Below are 20206 nucleotides of genomic sequence, written 5' to 3'. Positions count from 1 at the left end.
AAGCCTTTTCCTGTAGGAATTTCATGTCTCAGCAATGGTCTAAGATTTGATAAAATACTCCAGTGTCAGACACAAATAGGAACATCTGCAGGACCTCACTATTGTTCTAGGTAGCCTTTTCCCTTTATACATTCTTATTTTGACAGTGGTGACCCAGTTCAGAGTTGGAAGTACCACAGATGTATGTCTTTTCCTATTGTTATTATACTATTATTCATCACTAAAACTTCATATGCTAACCCCAAGTAGAGATACCTGTCCTAAACAGAAAAAATTATTTATATTGAGTTAAGGATGGTATGTTGCAATCCTTTTCACTTGCACAGTTAAGAGTTAATAAGTGTTCTTTAAGAAAAGTTATTTGTAACTTCACAAATATGAATGTCAAAAGTTGACCAAGTTTGCTCTCCCCCTGTTCTAGTAGCTTATGCAGAATACCATCTAAGATAACCAATAGTTGCATTGGGCAAGGTCATTCCCAGAATGCTTTTTATTAAACAGACTTCCCATCCAGAGGTAATCAATTCTTAATAGCAAGGATTGTCTATTATCCTTAGGTTAATTAAGGCTATGGAGAATTTTGAAAATGTGCCAAGTAGTTTCAATGACCAATTATTATTGTGAAAAAGACTGTCCACAAGCTAAGCATTGGCACCATGGTCAAGTTTGTATTCTTAAATTTTCAAATACCTGAAGAGTGGGAGTGATATGAGCAATTTCTCTTTATAAACAAGAGCAATCAAGCCTCAGCATTATTCCTGAAGAATTGCCATTTTGACCCTATAGAAAACTGATGCTTAAGATATTAGTGTGAAGGCCTTCCACTTACAATTCATGAGATTTGACTGTTTTTATATCCTCCCAAAAAATTTTAATGAAATGAGATATTATTAGGTTTTTGTTCTTTTATCTTTTAGTGGTATAGAGGTAATTATCTTATAATTATATACTTAGAGGACATTTGCTACTAAATAACGGAGAATGGGCAAAAATCTCTGATCAATCATCCAACTTTAAAATTCATCATAAAACCTAGTACAATTACCTATTGTATAAGAATCCCTCTTTCATTTGAAGAGTGCTAGAAATTAATATTCTATAAATTATGAAACAATCTTTTAAGGAAATTTTGACATGAATAAGACACTTGAAGAGATGGAAAGAATCTTGGGAGGCCACTGAGTCTGACACCCCCCTTTCCTCCCCCATTTTAAAGATAAGAAAATTGAATCATCAAGTAGTTAAGAGCCTTGCACAAGATCACCTACTAAGTTAAATGTCTATGGCAGGATTTGAACTCAAGTTATCTCTAACACACTCATTTACAGAATATTCTCAGAAAAATTCTGTAGAGATAGGAATGTAGGCATACAAGTTATTAGTATTTTCTGAAGTTTTCTTTTGGTGACAAAAGTATATAATTTTGCCAAAGTTTTCTAAACTAGATTCTTTCAGATATGTCCCCAAAATTGTGGCATCGTCAATATGAACCTCTTCTTTGTATACCCGTAATGGTTCAGCTGTTCTTCCCATTACTTTTCTTTTGAGCCATTTCTCCTTCCTCATTTGGTACAGGTGTGGGTTATGATGCTAAAGTACAAAGCAGTTCTCCACTGTCACTGATGATTAAGTTTACCCTAAAAAGCTCTGATAATCTTTTCCTTTTGTTATCTGTCTCTTGTCCAACTTCCAGTTTGATTTTTAAATGTCCAGGGGTAGATTTTGTGAAGTTGAAATTCTTGCCAAGTTTTATTTTAAAATTTTTTAAAAAAATTTCTTCTACACTTCTTTTTGTATGAAGCAATATTCATCATAATTTTCCATCATCTTGTTATGTAAAATATCTACACTGGTGGTGCACTTGGCTACAATGTCCACTCACAAGAAAGCCAAGTTTTGTGGAATAAGGCAGTTTCCAGGTCCTTAGGATTTCCATCATGGAAATGGATTTAAACTGGTTACAATACTTTAGAAAAAATGATGACAGTTGGAATAAGATGTTTGATCGGCTACCCTTTATTTGTGATTATCAACAAATTAAAATGGGTTAGGTTGGGATTGTCTCATGTATATGCCGTCTCTTGTTTCTATTATTTTTTTTTTGTCATTTTCAGTTTTGATTGTTGGGCTAAACTGAAAACTGATTCAGAAATACTTCCTTTCATGGTGATAAATCATTTTCTATCTGTTCAGATTGTGGTTTGGTTTTTTTTTAGGTTTTTGCAAGGCAATGGGGTTAAGTTGCTTGCCCAAGGCCAAACAGCTAGGTAATTATTAAGTGTCTGAGGCCAGATTTGAACTCAGGTCCTCCTGACTCCAGGGCCAATGCTCTATCCACTGTGCCACCTACCCTCCCTCAAATTATGTTTTAAAGACACAACTCACTGTAATGGATAGAAAGCTGGCTTTTAAATCAGAAGACCTGCATTCAAGTCCTGCTTGACTTATACTGGCTTTGTGAATCACGACAAAATCATTTTAACTTCTCAATGCTCTAGATAGCTAAGACTAATTTGCAAAGAAGGTGCTAACAGGTTTTAAGCATGGAGAGTTTCCTCACCTTGGAATTCTCTATTCTAGCAGTTCTAATAGCAGATCCAGTTACTATTCATATATTCAATTTTAACTTTTTTATGTTATTTGGTCTTTTATATCAAGTATCTCCCAACTCTTCTCAATAAAAGTATAGTCCACAAATTTAATTGCCTCTTACCTTTCTTGTCTTGAAGACTTCCCTGTATTTTTTTGCTTTCCTCTTACTATGTTTAGCTTTGCATTAGGCTCACTGATAAAATATATGTTGATTTAATTTGGAGGATGCTATTCAGTTTTTTATAGAATATCTCTACTTTCTCATCCTCTATAAAGAGATCTTAGTAACAAGATCCAATTACAGTCACAGTGGTCTTTTTGCAATTGCTTCTCATAAATACCACAATACTAGCCTGACCAAAAGTTCCATGAAATGTTATTTCTTCCTTCTTGTGGATTCAAGATAAAAATTCTACCAACTCCTTTATTTGCCTCCTTTCCAAGAGACCCTGTGAGCTATCCTTTCACTTAGGTACAAGTCCCCTTTGTCTTCTGCTTTCAATAGAGAGAATGTTAAGACTAATGTGATTTAGTTACTCTAAGACTATCCCTACTTGCTGGTCACTGTGATGATAAAGTGGCTAGTTATATAGGTAGGGTGATTCTTAGAAAAAAATGCGCCTCTGCACCACAGCACAACCTATCAGAGCCAAGGTCAGTTCCATTTCAAAATAAGGTTTAGTGAATAGGAGAGGAACTGGAACCATGACTTCATTGATACAAGTAATTTCCAGTTGAGTAAACTTTTTTCCTAAGCAGACTGGCACCTTCTCTGCAACTCAGTTAGAAAGTTTCCTAGTACACAGAGAGGCTGTCATTTGCCCAGGACCACAGAGCTCTGATGTGTCAAGAATAAAACTTTATGGCCAGCTTTTTCCCCCAATATGCCATCCTACCTTTCTGAAAAGTAGGACCAACAATATCAATATAAAGCACTGTAACAAATGAAATATACTAATATGAATGCATTGGTGTTTACTTTTTTAAAAAATGGAATTTTGCCACAATGATACTGTTATTATACCAAAATCAGACTATCATGTTTTTCAAGCTGGAAGGTCATGACCTGAGGTAAAGTTGAAAAAATTTATGACGTGTCAGTTTTAAAGCATAATCTCACACTCCAAACATAACCAAAGACCTAATATAGAGCTACTGCTATATAATTTCACCTAGATTGTAATAATAATACTTTTTCATTACTTCATACTTGGCCTACTTATTCCTATTAGATTGTTCTCTCCTAAGAATCACAGCAAGCATCACACCAGTTAAGAAAGAATAATTATTACACTATGAGACTCAGCTACCCATCACTTACTAATAGCCCCCCCTTTTTTAAAAAGGCATATCTAGAATTTTTATTAAGAAGCTAAATTATACAAAAGAATTTTCTGGGGGAAAAAAAGTAGGCATCAGAAATTACCAAGAAAGCTGGAAATCTAACAAAGATCAATTTAGAAAGCATCCTTTTGGTCACTGAATTTTGGCAGTGGTAGTGATATTTAGGAATATTAGAAAGAGAAATGTGAACATCAAATACATAAATAATATTTAAGAATAGGATGCCTTTCTTAAAAAGTAGCAAAGTAGAGGGAGAAAGATTTCTAAATGTGATCCCATGAAGATAAAAATTTATAAGATGGGGTGCAGTCAGGAGTACCTGAGTTTAAATCTAGTCTCAGGCATTTGATATTTACTAGCTGTGTGACCTTGGGCAAGTCATTTAACGCCATTGCCCCACCAAAAAAAATTAGAAGATAAATTTACCAAGTCAAATGAACTGTGCAAAGTCTTCAGATTTAAACTGCAGTATTATAATGCAACATTCTAACAGATTATAAATGAATAAGTCAAATGACTAAAGAGAACCCAAAATCGTGAGCCACCAAAAACATTTATAAACAATTCTGTAACAGAATCTTCAATGTTTACTTAAAATTCTCTAAGAAATAGATGAAATAAATACTATTGCTTGTGAAAATGTTAGGAAGTCATTTTATCAAGTTATATACTTCCTAATGAAGGTAGGCTCAGTGTTATCTTCAAGAAGTTGATCACTATCCTCTGAACTATACCTGTTTTACAAAGATAAAGACTGAAACTCATAAAAAAAACAATCTTTCTCTGGTTATTTGATAGCTTGATCCACACACCAAATGAGCAAACTGTCACTTAATGTTTATTCCAACAAGCTAAAAGAAAGTTTGTAATACAAACAGACACAAGAAGAATAAAATGTAACATTTGTTGAATTTTAATACGAGACTAGCAATAAATGCTAAAATAAATAGGATCAAACACTGAGAAAAATTCTGTTCTGATTCTACCAGATTTGTTTTCTGTATGTCTAGTCCTCATCCATGTGATTAGGTGCAATATCTGAATTTGAGAGACAAGCCCACAGGTCAAACTATACACAATTGTCAAAAAATCAGCAGAAGAAAGATAATGAATTTTAAACCCATTACTGTATGTTTTTGTTAATTGACCAAAAAAACCCTTTTTTTTTGTCAACAAAGAATAAACAGCTTGATCAAGAATGGAAAGATGTTTAGTTTACAAAGGAATCCTGGTATAGACCCCCTGGGCTAGAAGTAGTTTCAAACATAGGATTCAGTATCATCAGTCAAACAGAAAGAAGTATGGCTGCCACCTCAGTAATCAATACATTTAAAGATACAGTGAAGTCTGAAAGGGGAGAAGAGGGTTTAAAAATGAATACAAGCTTATAGCTTAGAGAAGAATTTTTAACTTATACACAATTTTGTCAAAAATATGACTCCATTTTTACAAAGTATAAAAGATCATTTGGATATGAATGGGGGGGGTCAGTCTCAGGTGTGATAAGTGTCCAAAAATCTCAACACCTATAAAATGCTTTATGATAGACAAGATTCAGGAGTTGCAGGTTGTAATATTAGTGCCTCAGTCCCCACCACCATCCTCAAAGATAAATAACTGTTTACTTTGTGTTGTATATTAACATTTTTATCTATCAGTCCTTCTGGTCAAATTTCATTTCTATTCTCCTCTACTTACCCAATCAATTTTTTTTCTACTTTCTCCGGCCTGCATACTTTCTTTTCCAGTGAAACACACATACACACATAGACACTTATGTATACATATGTCTGCAATTCTTATTGTTTCTAAAACCTTTTCCATTCTTACTGGTGCAACCCTATCTCTACTATCCCTTTTCAAATACATCTACTACAGTGCTGCAAGAGTAATTTTCTTAGAAGATGGCGACTTCCAGGTTAAAAATTTTCAGTAGTTCAAAAACCACCTCCCACTCTAATCCACCCCCCAAAGTCTAACCCCTTAGTTTAGTTTAGAATTCATGGGCTTTCAAATTCTAGCCCTCACTTACTTTTCCAATCCATCTTTTAACTTTTCTATACAAACATGTACAGAGGTAAAAAAAAAAATGACTTTTATCAATTGAATCCTAGTTTGAAAATGAATTTTCTGATTTGTAATAAAAATATGCATGACTGTAAGAGAATTCATTATATTGGTAGAGAAATTCATAATCAAGATTAGACTAAGCTAAAGATAATTCTTTTCTGACTGATGGGCATCCTTTGTGTTCCTACAGATGTCTATTAGATACTATACCAAAAAAGCTATGAACATCCACATTTAATCTAAATTATTTATACACACATTAGGAACAACAGATTTTTTTAAATAATGAGCATATCAGCAACAAACCATTTACCTTTTAAATACATTGAATATACATGCTGAATTCCCTCTTTATAATCATCATATGAACCTAATCTGAATTAAACTTGCTTATGTCTTAAGAGTGACTGCCTGTGTTTATTGTATATTCTTTGTTACAAAGTGCATTCCATTCATTTATTTAAAAGTATTTGAGCATCTGCTTTAATCAATACTGAAGAAGAGAAGGGTAACAAAAGAAGCAGAAGTCATGAGGCAGCAGATTTAAAACTGAAGTAATCTGAGATCATCCATCTCAATTCCCTTATTTTACAAATGAGGAAAACTGAGGTCACATGAATTTGTCCAAGGTAACACACTAAACTGCAAAGCTAGTTTTCAAATTCTCTGCTGACTTAAATCTAGTGTTTTTCTAATTCATCAAGCTGCCTATTTTCCAAGACCTCATAATTAAGTTGCAGAGGTAAAGCAGTAAAACTTGTACAGATGAATCCTAACAAAAAATTGCATTAACGTCAAAATGAGTTGGCAAAAATATAGGACAGTCATAGAAGGTCATTAAGAGGAGATGGAATTTGAGTTCTGTGTTTGAAACAGGCACAGGCACTCCAGTTGGCTACTGGGAGAATAGGAAGAAAGCGAAAAGTGAGTAAGCAACAAACTAAGGGTCATAATCTGGAGAAGACTGAGCCAGGTTGGAACTTGGGGTTTGGGTTGGGCCACAATCTTTTAAGAGATAAGGCTAGATACAGAGGTTGAGATCAGAATACTAAAGATTTTAAATGAGAATCATAGAAAAACATGGGAACCACTGGAGGGAGACTAGAAATGAAAGGAGCCCTTTAAAGAAGGTTAATCTAGCAGTGCATGTTTATAAACAGAAACTTATCTAAGATGGAATGAAAGTATTGAGTCTTCAAGTAGGAAGCTCAGTTAGGAGTCTATAGTAGTCCAGTAAATTTTTACTAGTATTTAAAGACAAAAGTATCAACATAGGACTGTAGCTTTTCTTCTCAGTATAAAACCTAAAAGTAGGAAACTAATGCATACCTTGAAATGCAAATACCCTTTCATTTACAACAGGCTATAATCAAGATCAAAATCCATTATTAATAAAATTCAAACTAATTTATTCTTCCTTCCCTTTCATATAAAAATCTTAAAAATCCTTTATTAATTATTCTAACACTATTAAAATCAGTATCTTAAGAGTTAAGAAACATAACATACTCTGCACCCATTTTACAGATTAAAGAAAGCAAGGAACAGAGGTTAAATGACTTGCCGAAGGTCACACAGCTTCCTAAAGTATAAATGAAAAAGGTGTTGAGTGAGGAGGGCAGAAACTACATAAAATATGAACTTTAAAAATGTTTGATTTACAAATGTTATTCCTGGTGGGGAAAGAATAAGACAAACACATTCTAAAGGCAAGGAATTATCAACAAAGGCAAAAAGTAAGATACTCTGGGCAATTCAATCACATTAAAGTCTATGGAGCATTATTCCAATATAATTTGAAGCAGCACAGAACAGGGTCTTTAGCTATTCCTTCTCAAATCCAGTACACGTTTTAAACCAGTGGTTCTCAGAACACTCTCTGTAAATGATATTGTTCACAAAGCTTCAATGCTTTATGAATTCCCTTCAGGCTCTAAAACTCTGAATTCTGTGAATGTAGAAACACAATTATTATGTCAACTAACTCCTGTTAAGTTAGTTGGTAGTTGGAAAGAACTAATGAGTGTGACCTGAGAAATGACAACAGCAAACACGGGAGAACCAAAAACAAAATAGCTGAATATGTTCCAGTCAATTTATTATCTGGAAGCAGATAAGATAATCAACTGAGTCTATTTAATTTTGCTTATGAACAGTATAAAGGATAAGGACTGATGTTTTTTAAAGTATAACATATGCAAGCATATGAGCCCAAGTCCCCTCCCACCATTTTTGCTGTGAATTAGAAATTAAGTTGCTAAGAAAATCTTTACATTTTCTCTCAATTTTAAGAAAATTTTGCAAGTAAGAAAAAGTTTTCAAAGTTTACTTCACAAATTACATTTGCTGGTGTCAAAAACTCCACAACTTCCATTGAACATACAAGACTGATATCAACTGTAAGCTTTTCATATAACCTACATCAGTACTAGAATGAAATATGAGGAGTAGCTATCACACAGCTAGATTCCCCAAATTCTAAGTCCCAAAGGTAAAACTTTGAGCAAACTACAGAATTGGTTAAACTAAGTGGAAGAAAAATTCCACCAACTTTGGCACTCTAATGCCTAAAGAAGTCCTTAGCTTTTGCTTCTTTATACTTCCAGTCATTTCACTGCTCATGAATACCTCTATTAGAGAGGGTGGGGGCAAGTGAAATGAAAGAAGATGAAAAGTAAAATCGTTTTGCTATTTGTTAGTAGTTCTTTGGTGGTTTAACAATTTGTGGGTTTAATGGGTGTTTCTGAATCATCCATGGATTTTAATTATCCATGCTGTCTCTGTCTCCTGTTACCATTGATAACCAAGAATTGGCTGTGCCAAGATCTAGGGTTCCATTTTTAAGTTCTAAAGACTTCAATAAAAATAGAAGCATCTGTGGGTATTTGGGGGCAAATATTGGAATAAGATTCTCTTTAAGAATCAGAATTAAAGGTTCCTGAGACAGCCACTTGTTATATTTACAGGAGTCAGCAGAGAGATGGACTCCTCAAAATCTGTGCAATCAAGTGAGATGTGTGCAAAGAATGTGGGGAAAACCACAAAACACAACTGCCCAGTGTCTGAATGGATATGTAATCAACTGGGAAATAAACCCAAAAGGAAAGAGGTCACCTTAGCACCTAAACCAGCCAAGTCCTTAATGTGAAACTGTGACCACTGACAGTACACTAAGACAAATCAAAACAATTATAAAAAGCTAAAGTCTTTGCATTTAATTAGAAAATGACTAATTGGTGTCTTGGTTTTGAAAAATAGTGCCATGGCACCAAAGCAAGGGTAAAAGCAGGTCAATCCCTTGCATAACTTACCTTGATTGGCCCAATGGAAACAGAAGGCCCCAGAAAAGAGAGAAGCATCTGGCAGTAGCAAATTGTTTTATTTTATCTTTCTGTGGAAAGAAACTAATTTTAAATAAGAACCAGAGCATTTAAAGAATAAATATTTTTTAAAAAGCTCAATATCTAGTTAAGAGCAGCTCTATCAAGAAATCAAGAGCTCCTTGCTGCTCGGGAGACTGTAAGGAACAGAAGAAAGATCACAGAATTGTTTCTCCACCACCAAGAGAGTTTTGAAACTTGTGTTGTTCTTAGATTAGAAGGCCAATGGCTCAGTTATTTAAAGAGACCCTATAAACAAAGAGCCAGTCTTGGGCCAGATACCTCTGAATAGTTTTAAACTACTTATTGTATTTACTACAGAAAAATTACACAAAAGAAAACTATGTGTTAAACCTTCCTATCCTTAATGGTTTTTTTTTTAAAAAGGGGAAACTTTCCCTTCCTGGTTTCCTTACAATTTCACTATGAACTCAATGATCTTTTAAAAATTATCAAACTAAATAGAACTAATTAGTGAAAGAGCATATTCAGTACCCTTAATTGCTTCAGTGTGATATGTATAGATTTCTGATGATTTTTATGGAGAGAAACCAGCTACATAAATTTCAAAAGACTTAAAGAATAAATATTCACAATGACTGAATTTAGTTGCTCTCCCTGATTAGAGCACTTCAGGGTCACTGAGTTACCACTAATGAAGGTTTTTGATACAAATCACTCCTATATACAACTTATACTAAAGAGAGAAGGGACAGTTCATCAGTAGGAGTGAAGAAAATCCAGGAGCACTTTCTCAAATCAAAATAAAAGTATCCTATAGACAATTAGCAATGTGGAACAGAAAAATGCAAGAAGACTATTCTGGTATAAAAAAATGTACATAATACTCAAATTAAACTCTAAGGCAAACATCTAAACACCTGTTAATAAATGTTTTCCTAGTCTTACATACATTTACCTCAATTGGGTAACCCACAAAAGACATGGTGAAAAGAACGAAAAGTCTCTAGGTTTGCAGCTAGGGCATAAGATCAAACTGTCTTGCTTGAGAAGATCAAATCAGTCAACTAGAAACATAACCTTTAAGCTACCAAAACCCTGCTATTCAAGTGTATTTTTTTCAAAGTGGAAATGATGAGCATTTTTACGTGGACGAGAGCCTCAGTACAGTCAAAACTCTGGTTACGGACATAATTCAACATTTCATTTCACTTGAAACCTTTGAATATGTTTTTGGGGAAATATCAATCCTTGACTTATTTACTAACATTTATCCATGCTTTTAAAATATTATCACAGTGTTGCTACAAAGCTAATATAATTTTTAAAAGTCTTACTTGTCCCATTGGAGGACCTCCCATAGGGGGCATCATTTGCTGCATCATTCCATGAGGTACAGGTTGCATATTTCCTCTCTGACCCATAGGGTGCATTCCCATGGGTGGATAATGCATGCCAGGGTGTCCCATCTGAAAAACAGTGTTAGTAAAGAGAACAGAAATTAATAATAGTCTTCTTACCTCCAAAAGCAGTAAGAATACTATCACTGAAGTGAGGTGTTGAGATATTTGGCAAGATTGAGAAACTTTAGAGATTTGCCTATTTATGCAATATGAAATTAATGAAGTGGGAGAGATTGGGGGGTAAATTATCTACTGCTTATAATCAAAAACAATGAAAAATAATTTGTATGTTAGTAAATTATTGTGCTAAAATATAGTTTGTGGAGGAAAGAGAAACGAATAATTCATTTTAAGATCATGCCGAGGTAGAAAAAAGCAGATCATTCTTCCTTTATACCAAGACCAGCTTTTAAATTTTACACAAAATTATTTTGTCTTACAAATAAGGGAATGGTTATTTTAAAAGATCCAACGGATACTACAAAAGCTACCTGTGGATGTTTTTCTTAGTGACAAAACCTGTCTTTTCCCAGAAAAATTCTTAATAAGGTCGATCAACTTGTCTGTGTCTCTCTGAAAAGCTACTTCATATCACTTCTAGCTCTGAAAGTCAGGGACTACTACTACTACTATTGGCTGGTCGTTCGGCAAGTTATGCACGATCTAATACGAAGAATTCCTTCTTTTTTTTTAATAAATTCATCAAATTAAAACGGCTTGTTTATAGCCACAAGTGCCCACTGCTTCAAACCCATTAAGTAATCATATGCCCGGCGACTGTGCCCAGCTCTCGCTCACTTTCTTCCTTTTCATCGCAGGTCACATTCCTCCTCCCTTCTCCACCCGGGCCAAGTCAGGCCTGCACCCCCGAGCAGACGCCTCCTGCCAACACCCAGCCGCCGCCTCTGCCCGGGGCTCGCTCCCTCCAGCATCGCCGCAGTAATACCCACTTCCCGGGGCCCCGCGTCCTCTCCTTTGTGCTCCTCCGTCCTCCATTTCCCTCCCTCAGCGCCAGATCCCGCCACCTCAGGCCTTCTCTTCTGTCCACCTTTTTTTTCTTCCCCACAGGGAGAAGGGCTTCCTGTTTCTCTTTTTCATTGTGCAGCTTTTCCCCCGCCCCACCGCTCCCTTACCGAGGGCCGTCTCCTCAGGTAGCCGTCCGCAGAGGCCCATGGGCTGGAGCAGAGGCTTGAGCTGGATAGTCTCCGCTCCCCGTTCCCGGGACCCCGCGGTGGAGGGCGGTTCTCCATTTCACTCACCATGAGGCCTCCACGCTCGACTCCCGTCCCCGGCCTCATCGTCGGGCTGAGGCTGCTCCGGCGGCGGCCGCTGCCGCTACACATTCCAACAAGGAGCGATCTGAGTGGCTGGCGCCCGCTGGGGCCAAAGGGTAGAGGCTGCCCGGAGCTGCGGGGCGGGATCAGCGGGGCCAATAAGCTGACTGGCTTCCCCGCCGTCCAATCAGAGCGCGCAGCCTGCACGCAGCTCTGCGGCGATTCGCCCCCGGCCTCGGCCTCGCTCGGCGTCGCCTGCATGGAGGGGGGGAGGGGGACGGAGGAAGTTTCTGCGCCGAGTCCCCCGCCGGGAAAACTCCACCAACTTCCCCCGGGGAAGAGAAGAGTACGTAGGCCCCAACCTCCCGGGCCTAACAGCCGCCTCGCCCCGCAGGGGGAGGGGCAGCGGGGGGGGCTGCCGCCGTTACCCCCCACCCGAGTGACGCACGCCCCACAAACCTGAGGCCGTCGGGGAGCCCGGAGGGGGGGGAGCAGCTTCTAGCGTTAGCGGTGGCTGGGACGGGGTGCGCGCGCGCGCGGCGCTCGAGCTGGGGCGGGGGGGAGGGAGGAGGGAGGGGGGGGGGGGGAGGCTCGAGGACGCGGAAGGCTCCGGGTGAGAAAGCGCGAGACTGGCGAAGCGCGCGATGGCCGGGGCCGAGAGCGGGGAGCGTGACGCGGCGCGGCGCGGCGCGGGAGAGGAAGCGTGCGAGCGGGGAGAAGGCCGGGGGCCGGCCCGGAGGGAGGGACGGGCCGGCGCGCGCCGGACGCGCCGTTGAGTCGGAAGCCGGGGCCCTCGCGTGCCCGGGGGGGGGGGGGGGGGACAACGGAAGAAAAGGCGGGCGGGCCGCGGGCGGCGGGCGCTAGGACCGGGCGGGGCTGCGGGGCTGCCCCCCGCCCGCACGGCCGCCTCCTCGGCGCGGGGGAGCCGCGGGGCTCTCCTTGGCCAGCGCTTCCGGGTGCCGTGGCCCGCGCTTCCCGCCATGTTCTCGGTGCGCGGCCGCCGAGCGGGGCCTCCGGCCGCCTACGCGTCCCCCTGCCCGGGCGGGGGCAGCTGGGGCGAAGGAGAGGACGACTGCGAGGAGGACCGGGTGGTCCGCGACCTCCGGGCCGAGCTCTCGGCCGCCGCGGCCTCGCCCGCGCCGCCCAAGCACAACGGGCTGGGCCCCGGGCCGGGCCCCCGCGCCCTGCGGCGGCCGGCGCAGGTCCTCTCGGTCGTGTGCTCCCTGCTCTTCGCCGCCCTCCTCGCCTTCCTCCTAGCCATCGTCTTCATGGTCGTGAAAGGTACTGGAGCTGCCGCACGGGAAAGCGGGGGGCTAGGGGCGCACGGAGCCCCTGAGCGCTGCCGACTGGGGGCCTCGCGCTCCGGCCCCGCGGCGCTTCCTCGGCCGAGAGCCGGGAGTGGGGGCGCCCGGCCGGCCGGGGCCGCGGCCGCAGCCGCGCGAGGCGTCCGGCCACACGCCACCTTGGCCCACGCCCATTAGTATCCGAGCTCATCGAATTGAAGCTACTGTGAACTTAGTTTATGACTTGTCACAATTTTTTTTTTAAGAAAATGGGGACTTTTTTGCTGTTTAATGGAAGGCAGAAACCCAGTCAGTGAAAAGTGCCTCATTTAGGGCCTCTTTTTAGAAATGGCTATTGAGAAAGCTTTCAAACAACACTTTTGTGGTAAAATCGGCAGGGGAGGTCAACCCAAAGTAGATGGATTACATCTTAACTTCATAATCTGCCTAGGATTGTTTCCAAGACAAAAATACTACCCCTTCTTCATTATTGCTTCGCTACCCAATTTTTTATCTCCTTCCATAGTTAAGCACTTTTCCAGTCTCTTACTGTTCTGTCAGCCCAGGGCAGTCAAGTATCAGTTGAAATCCTACTATTGGCTATTTCAGGTTCTTTTCATTGCCAAGCCAAGACTATTGTGTTAACTTCCTAATTGGTTTTCCTGTATCAGATCTCTTTTCTTCAGGCCATTCTATAAAAACTGCCTCAGGGATTATCCTGACGATGCATGTCACTGCTATACTGAAAAGTCCTATAATTTTCAAGTAGAGGATCAAATATTGTTTCGCCATAAGATTTTCGTGGAAGGTTTGTAATATGGCTAGTTAGTACAGTTGTAAGAAAAAATTACTTAGAACCTAGTTAAGAATCCACTCTTTTCCATTCATTTTCCATGCCTTCTAATGAAAGACATTGCTTCCTGGTGCCCAGCCATAAGTAGGTTTCCTACAGAAAAAACAATTTAGCTTTAGTTGAAAGACTAAGTTACTTTCACCCCCAAATACCTCTTTAAAACGACGAGTCAGTGATAAGTTTCCCTTTGTTAATGAATTTATTTATTTGTATTTGTCAGGAGTGTTCACAGTCACCCTATGCTCATCCCTCTTATCCATTAAGTTGACAGGTTGTGAAAATTCTACCTCTGTAAGCTTTTATGTGTAATTTACTAGCACAACCATTCACCTCTCCTGGACTGTTACCAAAACCTCTTTACTAGTTTTCCTAGTGCCTTACCTCGTTCTTAAACATGATTGCCAAAGTGATAATACTGAAGCATAGGTATGATCTTGTTACTTAAAAGATTGTATGTCTTTGAGATATAATAAAAATGCTTCAACTTTAGCTTAGCTTTCAGATTTATTCTATTCCTGTCCTCCCCAACTCTTTAAATGAGGCAAACTGGTCTCCTTTCTGTCTTTTACATGTGAAATTCTATCTACTTTTGAGGAATAACTTTTCACCCCTTTATGTCTTGGAAACCTTAGCCTTCTTCAATCCTGAATTCAAGCAGGAATTTCCTCCTCATGGTTTTTTCTGATCCTCACTCACCCTGCCCCTCCAATATTACTTGTCCCTAATATTTGCTTGTGTGTATACCTATTTTCCTTATTAGAATATAAACTCACTGAGAACAGGAAGTTTTTGGGGGGGGGCGGTATTTTAAAAATTTCAGGTACCTTTCATTTGGTTGGTGAATAGATGCATGCTGATTGATTTGGAATTAACTTCTTATCAACTTAAACCTTCTTTCCTATTTACAGAATTGCATGGTGAGAATTTGAAGACTGAAGATGGTGTAGAGACTGGTTTATTAGGTATGAACAAAATAGGCAATTGACTTACTTGATTATTTGCTCATTCCTCAGATATGAAATATTATAAATCAAGGTTGGGGGATTATACCAATGGTAAAACGTGTTCTTAAGAGAAATAATAGAAGTCATTCTTAATTAAACTATTTCTTTCCTATGGCATTTACCTCATAATTGAAAGTCATCTTATATTCATCATGTAATAGGAAATGAACACATTTCTCCTTTCCTAACAAAGTAGAAAATTCCATTACTGTTCTGTCCCTGAATGACAGGTAGAAAAATTACTCAATCTTTAGACAATTTTAAGAAAAATTGAATAGAAGCATTTGAGAGAATGGTTTAAATATTTAAAGCCCACTATTCCCACCATTTTCCCTAAAGAGATATTTGGTTTTTAATCTACCCTAACTCTGTGAACTCTTTCTAGGCTCTTGGATTTCTGAATTCAGCCAACACTGAAATGGTTCCTAGCTAATAGGGGGAAGTCAAGTACCTTAATCAATGCTGAATGAGATATGGTAAAAATGGTTTAAGGCCAAGATGAGGTTAATATTGTTCAAAAAAAAATCTAGGAAAATCACCCTTTTTCCTTTCAAACCAAAGAAATGAATACATTTTCCTGATGTTGCCATGCCATACATATATATATACATACACATATATATATATGTATATATATATAGGCAAAGATTACCTCAGCAAGCCTAGATTATGAAGCATCTATTCTTTTGAACCACAGACTTGTCAGTGTCAGATACACAACAAAAGTTGAAACTTAGTGCAAAATTAACAGTTTTGCAAAACAATTTTTTAAAATCCTTTCCAGAATCATATCTTGGTCTATTTAAAAGGTTTTCTTTTTGGCACTGAGCTAAATTTTTCTGGTCTACTAAATGATGGAAACATTTCCCTCTCTTGCTGCAGTCATTAAAGCTGTTTTGATGCAATGTTGTAATATATCCCCTTTACTTTTTCTGAAAATCTCTGAAAAGCCTGACTTAGTAAAGTTAATCACTATAAGCATATTTACTAGCCATTTTAAGGCTGGTTCTTAACATGGGGGAGCTTGTTTTAAGCTATACTGAATAAACAGACTTAATAGCCTTGTGATCTCTGAATAATGCCTGTTTTTAATCACACATCTCATTCTCCAATAGTTAATCCTTTGTCTTACGTTTACCTCTTTGAAAATGTTCATAAAATTTTTCTTTGTTGACCAAGTTATGTATGCCTCTGCTTCTTAGGTCATAGCTGTTTGGTATATCCTGAGAGTAAGACATGAGTAAAACTCTTCTCAGAGGCCCACTTCCCATATAGCTTTACTTAGGTCTAACTCCAGGAAGTGATATTTCAAAATATTATCATTACTTTTTTGTAATGTAACAAAGGAATTAAGTAAAAGCAAAGAAGTAACAGGAAGTTTATTTAAAAGAAAAATTCAGAAAAAAATGCCCAAGGGCTACAGTGCTGTAGATATAATTTTTATATTTCCCTTAAGTGGCTTCAATAATATCATGTATATAGTATATATAGTCTGCAAACTCTTTGTTTATCTTAATTGGTTCTCATAGCACCTTTAAAATATTGATGCTGTTCCCACTTTTAGAGATTAGGAAACTGAGTCTACAAGAGGTTAAATGAGTATTCCAGCTGTTAAATAATTGAAGTAGGATTTGAACTCAAGTCTTTTTCAATCTCAAAGCCAGCAGCATACTGTCTACTGTGCTACTTAGCCATCTAATTATGTACCAACTTTGTTAATGAGTTAAAATATATATTTGGAAATACTGATACAAGAAGATTAGAAAATGAAATGTTAGTGAAGGTAACGTAGCTTTTGTTTTAAATTTGTGTATATATGTACATTTGGGCTTTTGGGGAGGAGAAGATAACTGGTTAATTGAAAGGCATATGAGTTTATATATTGTTCCACCAAGAAAGCACTAGCTCTTTCAAACCAGAACTTCAGTTATCAGAATGTTGTACCACTTTTTGAATCATTTGTGTCATTTATTTGTTTTGAATGGTTTGCTTTTTTTTCCTGAAGTGAAGCAGAATTTTCACAACTTGTCAACTCAATGGATGGGGTGGGGGTGAGCTTAGGGTGACTAAGATTGTGAACTCTCTTGATAAATACAAATAAATAAATTCATTAACAAAGGGAAACTTAGCATTAACAGGTCATTTTAAAAGGGGTATTTGGGGGTGAAAGTAATCTTTCAACCAGAGTTTATATCACTCTGCTAAAAACTTAATAAAATACCTGTTAGTATACAAAATTGTTGTCCTTTAGTTTCTATTTTTTTTTTTGCTTTGCATAATCAGTCATTTAAGTAGCCACTAAAAGACATTCTATTGCCTAAATAAGGGGTATTTTGAATGACTGGAAAAGGGAGCAAAAGGATTTTACTCTTTAGATCCTCTTCTGTTTATTTTTTGGTGACATATAATAGCATTTCCTTTTGTATTTACTTTTTTTAATATTCTCATTTTGTACAAATAATGTTTTTTTATACATTAATAAAATATTCTTGTTTAACAGTAAACAAAATACCCCCTCCCCCAAAAAACCATAGACTCACTTGAGCGATAAAGTAAAGGGGAGAGGAAAAAATTAAAATTAAAAAAATAATAGTAATAATTGTAGGTATGGCCAGGTGGCGCAATGGACAGAGCACCAGCCCTGGAGCCAGTAGCACCCGAGCCCACATCTGGCCCCATACACCCAACAATCACCCAGCTGTGTGACATGCAAGCCACCCCAACCCCACTGCCATGCAAAAACCAAAAAAAAAAAAGACCCAAAATAAAATAGTAATAATGGTAGGGGCGGCTGGGTGGAGCACCCAGGTCCAAATCCGGCCTCAGACAGGCAACAATCACCCTGCTGTGTGGCCCCAGGCAGGCCACCCAGCCCCATTTGCCCTGCACCCCCCTAATAATAATAATAATAATAATAATAATAAATGTGCTTCAGTCTGTGTTCCAACACCACCAACTCTGTTGCGGATGGATCGCATTCTTTATGATAAGTCCATCACAAAAGTTACTTCCATATTTTTTCTGTTGCCATTGCTGATTGCAGCTCTCTCCTTTTGTATTTCTCCACTACCATGTGCTATATTTTCTCTCTCCTTTCACTCTTGACTCTGCTGTAGGGTAGCTGAATGGTGCAGCAGACAGATCCCTGGCCCTGGGGCCAAGAGGCCCGGAGCCCGCGAGCCCCCATACCACCCTTTAGGCCCAGCATCCACCTGGCCCTATGGTCCCCGACACACCATCCAATCCGAGCCCCTTGCAAGAAGTAAAAAAGAAAATGTGTTATATCTGACCACTCTCCTCCCATGGTCCATCTTCTCCTCCATCACTCGCATGCCCCCCCCTTCTTAATCCAGATGCCTGTACCCCATTGAATACATATGCTGTTTCCTCACCTAACCACCTCTGATGAGAGCAAAGATTACCTTATTCCCCCTTGCCTTCTCCCCTTCCATATCATTGCAATAGCTCATTGTAATAAAGAAAAATCTTATTATATGAAAACTCTTGGCCTATTCCCCCTCTCCTTTTTCTTTCTCCCCTTACATTTTTTTTCTATTGACTCCATTTTTACACCATATTTTATCTTCAAATTCAGCCCTCTCCTGTGCTTCATCTATAAAAACTCCTTCTACCTTCTCTGTTAATTGAGAAGGTTCATATGAGTATTATCAGTGTCATTTTTCTATACAGGAATACATGGAGTTCATCATTAAGTCCCTCATATTTTCTCCTTCTCCAATCTCTATGTTTCACCTGAGTCCTGTATTTGAAGATCAAGCCTTCTGTTCAGCTCTGGCCATTCCAACAGGAACATTTGAAATTCCCCTGGTTCATTGAAAGTCCATCTTTTTTCCTGGAAGAGGACATTGAGTTTTGCTGGGTAGTTGATTCTTGGTTGCATTCTAAGCTCTTGCCTTCCAGTATTTTATATTCCAAGCCCTTTGAGCTTTTAATGTAGTTGCTGCTAAGTCCTGTGAGATCCTGATTGCAGCTCCATGGTATTTAAATTGTGTCCTTCTGGCTGCTTGTAATATTTTCTCTTTGACTTGGGAGTTCTGGAACTTGGCTATAATATTCCTGGGGGTTTGTTTTTTTGGATCTCTTTCTCGGGGAGATCGGTGGATTCTCTCCACTTCTGTTTTGCCCTCTGCTTCTAGGATATCATGGCAATTTTCCTGTAGTAATTATTTAAAAATGATGTCCAGGCTCTTCCTGATCATGACTTTCAGGTATTCCAATAATTTTTAAATTATCTTTTCCTAAATCTGTTTTCTATATCAGTTGTTTTTTTTCAATGAGATGTTTCACATTTTCTTCTAATTTTTCATTCTTTTGGTTTTGAAGTATTGAGTCCTGATTTCTTGCAATCTCCCTGAGTTCTATTCTTTGTCTGAAGGATTTGTTTTCCTAAGAGAGCTTTCTTATCTCTTTTTCCATCTGGCCAGTTCTGCTTTTTAAAGCATTCTTCTTAATAACTTCATTTGAACTGTTTTATCCATTTGACCTAAGCTGGTTTTTAGCATGCTATTTTCTTCAGCATTTTTTTGTATTTCCTTGACTAAGCTGCTGACTTCATTTTCATGTTTTTCCTGCATCTCATTTCTTCTCCCAGTTTTTCTTCTAACTCCCTCATTTGATATTCAAACTCTTTTTTGAGCTCTGTCATAGCCTAAGCCCAATTTCTGTTTTTCTTGTAGTCTTTAAATGCAGGAACTTGTGCTTCCTCATTTTCAGACTGAGTATTTTGTTCCTTCTTGGGCTCACAGGCAAAATATTTCTCAATGGTGTTTCTCTTGTTTCTCTGCTTGCTCATTTTCCCAGCCTAAGCCTGTTTTTGGGCTGCTCCCTCAGCTTTTAGGACACTCCCCCCAAGGGTCTTAGTGTGTGAGGCTCTGTCCCTCCCTCCTGGTCTGTGAATGACCATAAGTTCCCCCCTCTGCCATGGGGCTGAAGTGGGGGGAGGCCTAGACTGGGATCAGGATCTGAATATGGTCAGAGTCCCAGAATCCTGTTCCAGGGACAGAGGACAGAGCTCTGCAGTC

At 38.8% G+C, this 20206-nt stretch overlaps 2 protein-coding genes across 9 annotated transcripts in view; one reads left to right on the top strand and one right to left on the bottom strand.

Annotated features, from left to right (window-relative positions):
* PRPF40A (pre-mRNA processing factor 40 homolog A) overlaps positions 1-12459 on the bottom strand; it is a 49593-nt gene extending 37134 nt beyond the window's left edge. For 2 of the 8 annotated variants that reach the window (XM_074215961.1, XM_074215964.1), the window contains exons 1-2: positions 11884-12458; positions 10685-10816 (exon numbers count right to left, since the gene is read on the bottom strand). In XM_074215961.1, coding sequence (XP_074072062.1) covers positions 10685-10816; positions 11884-12285 — 534 coding nt within the window. In that variant the 5' untranslated portion in view covers positions 12286-12458. Of the gene's footprint in view, positions 1-10684; positions 10817-11883 lie in introns of all 8 variants that reach the window. The other 6 variants (XM_074215965.1, XM_074215968.1, XM_074215963.1 and 3 more) reach the window with 5 other exon arrangements.
* Positions 12460-12890: 431 nt separating this feature from the next.
* The window catches only part of ARL6IP6 (ARF like GTPase 6 interacting protein 6), a 63468-nt gene continuing 56152 nt past the window's right edge, over positions 12891-20206 (top strand). The window contains exons 1-2 of the mRNA XM_074215970.1: positions 12891-13305; positions 15069-15122. Of these exons, the coding sequence (XP_074072071.1) occupies positions 13005-13305; positions 15069-15122 (355 nt within the window). The 5' untranslated portion in view covers positions 12891-13004. The remainder of the gene's footprint in view (positions 13306-15068; positions 15123-20206) is intronic.

Source organism: Macrotis lagotis, chromosome 1 (assembly GCF_037893015.1).
Source record: "Macrotis lagotis isolate mMagLag1 chromosome 1, bilby.v1.9.chrom.fasta, whole genome shotgun sequence".
Taxonomy (NCBI): Eukaryota; Metazoa; Chordata; class Mammalia; order Peramelemorphia; family Peramelidae; genus Macrotis; species Macrotis lagotis.
The sequence above is the reverse complement of the archived record's forward strand: the minus strand, read 5'-3'. Positions and strand labels throughout refer to the sequence as shown.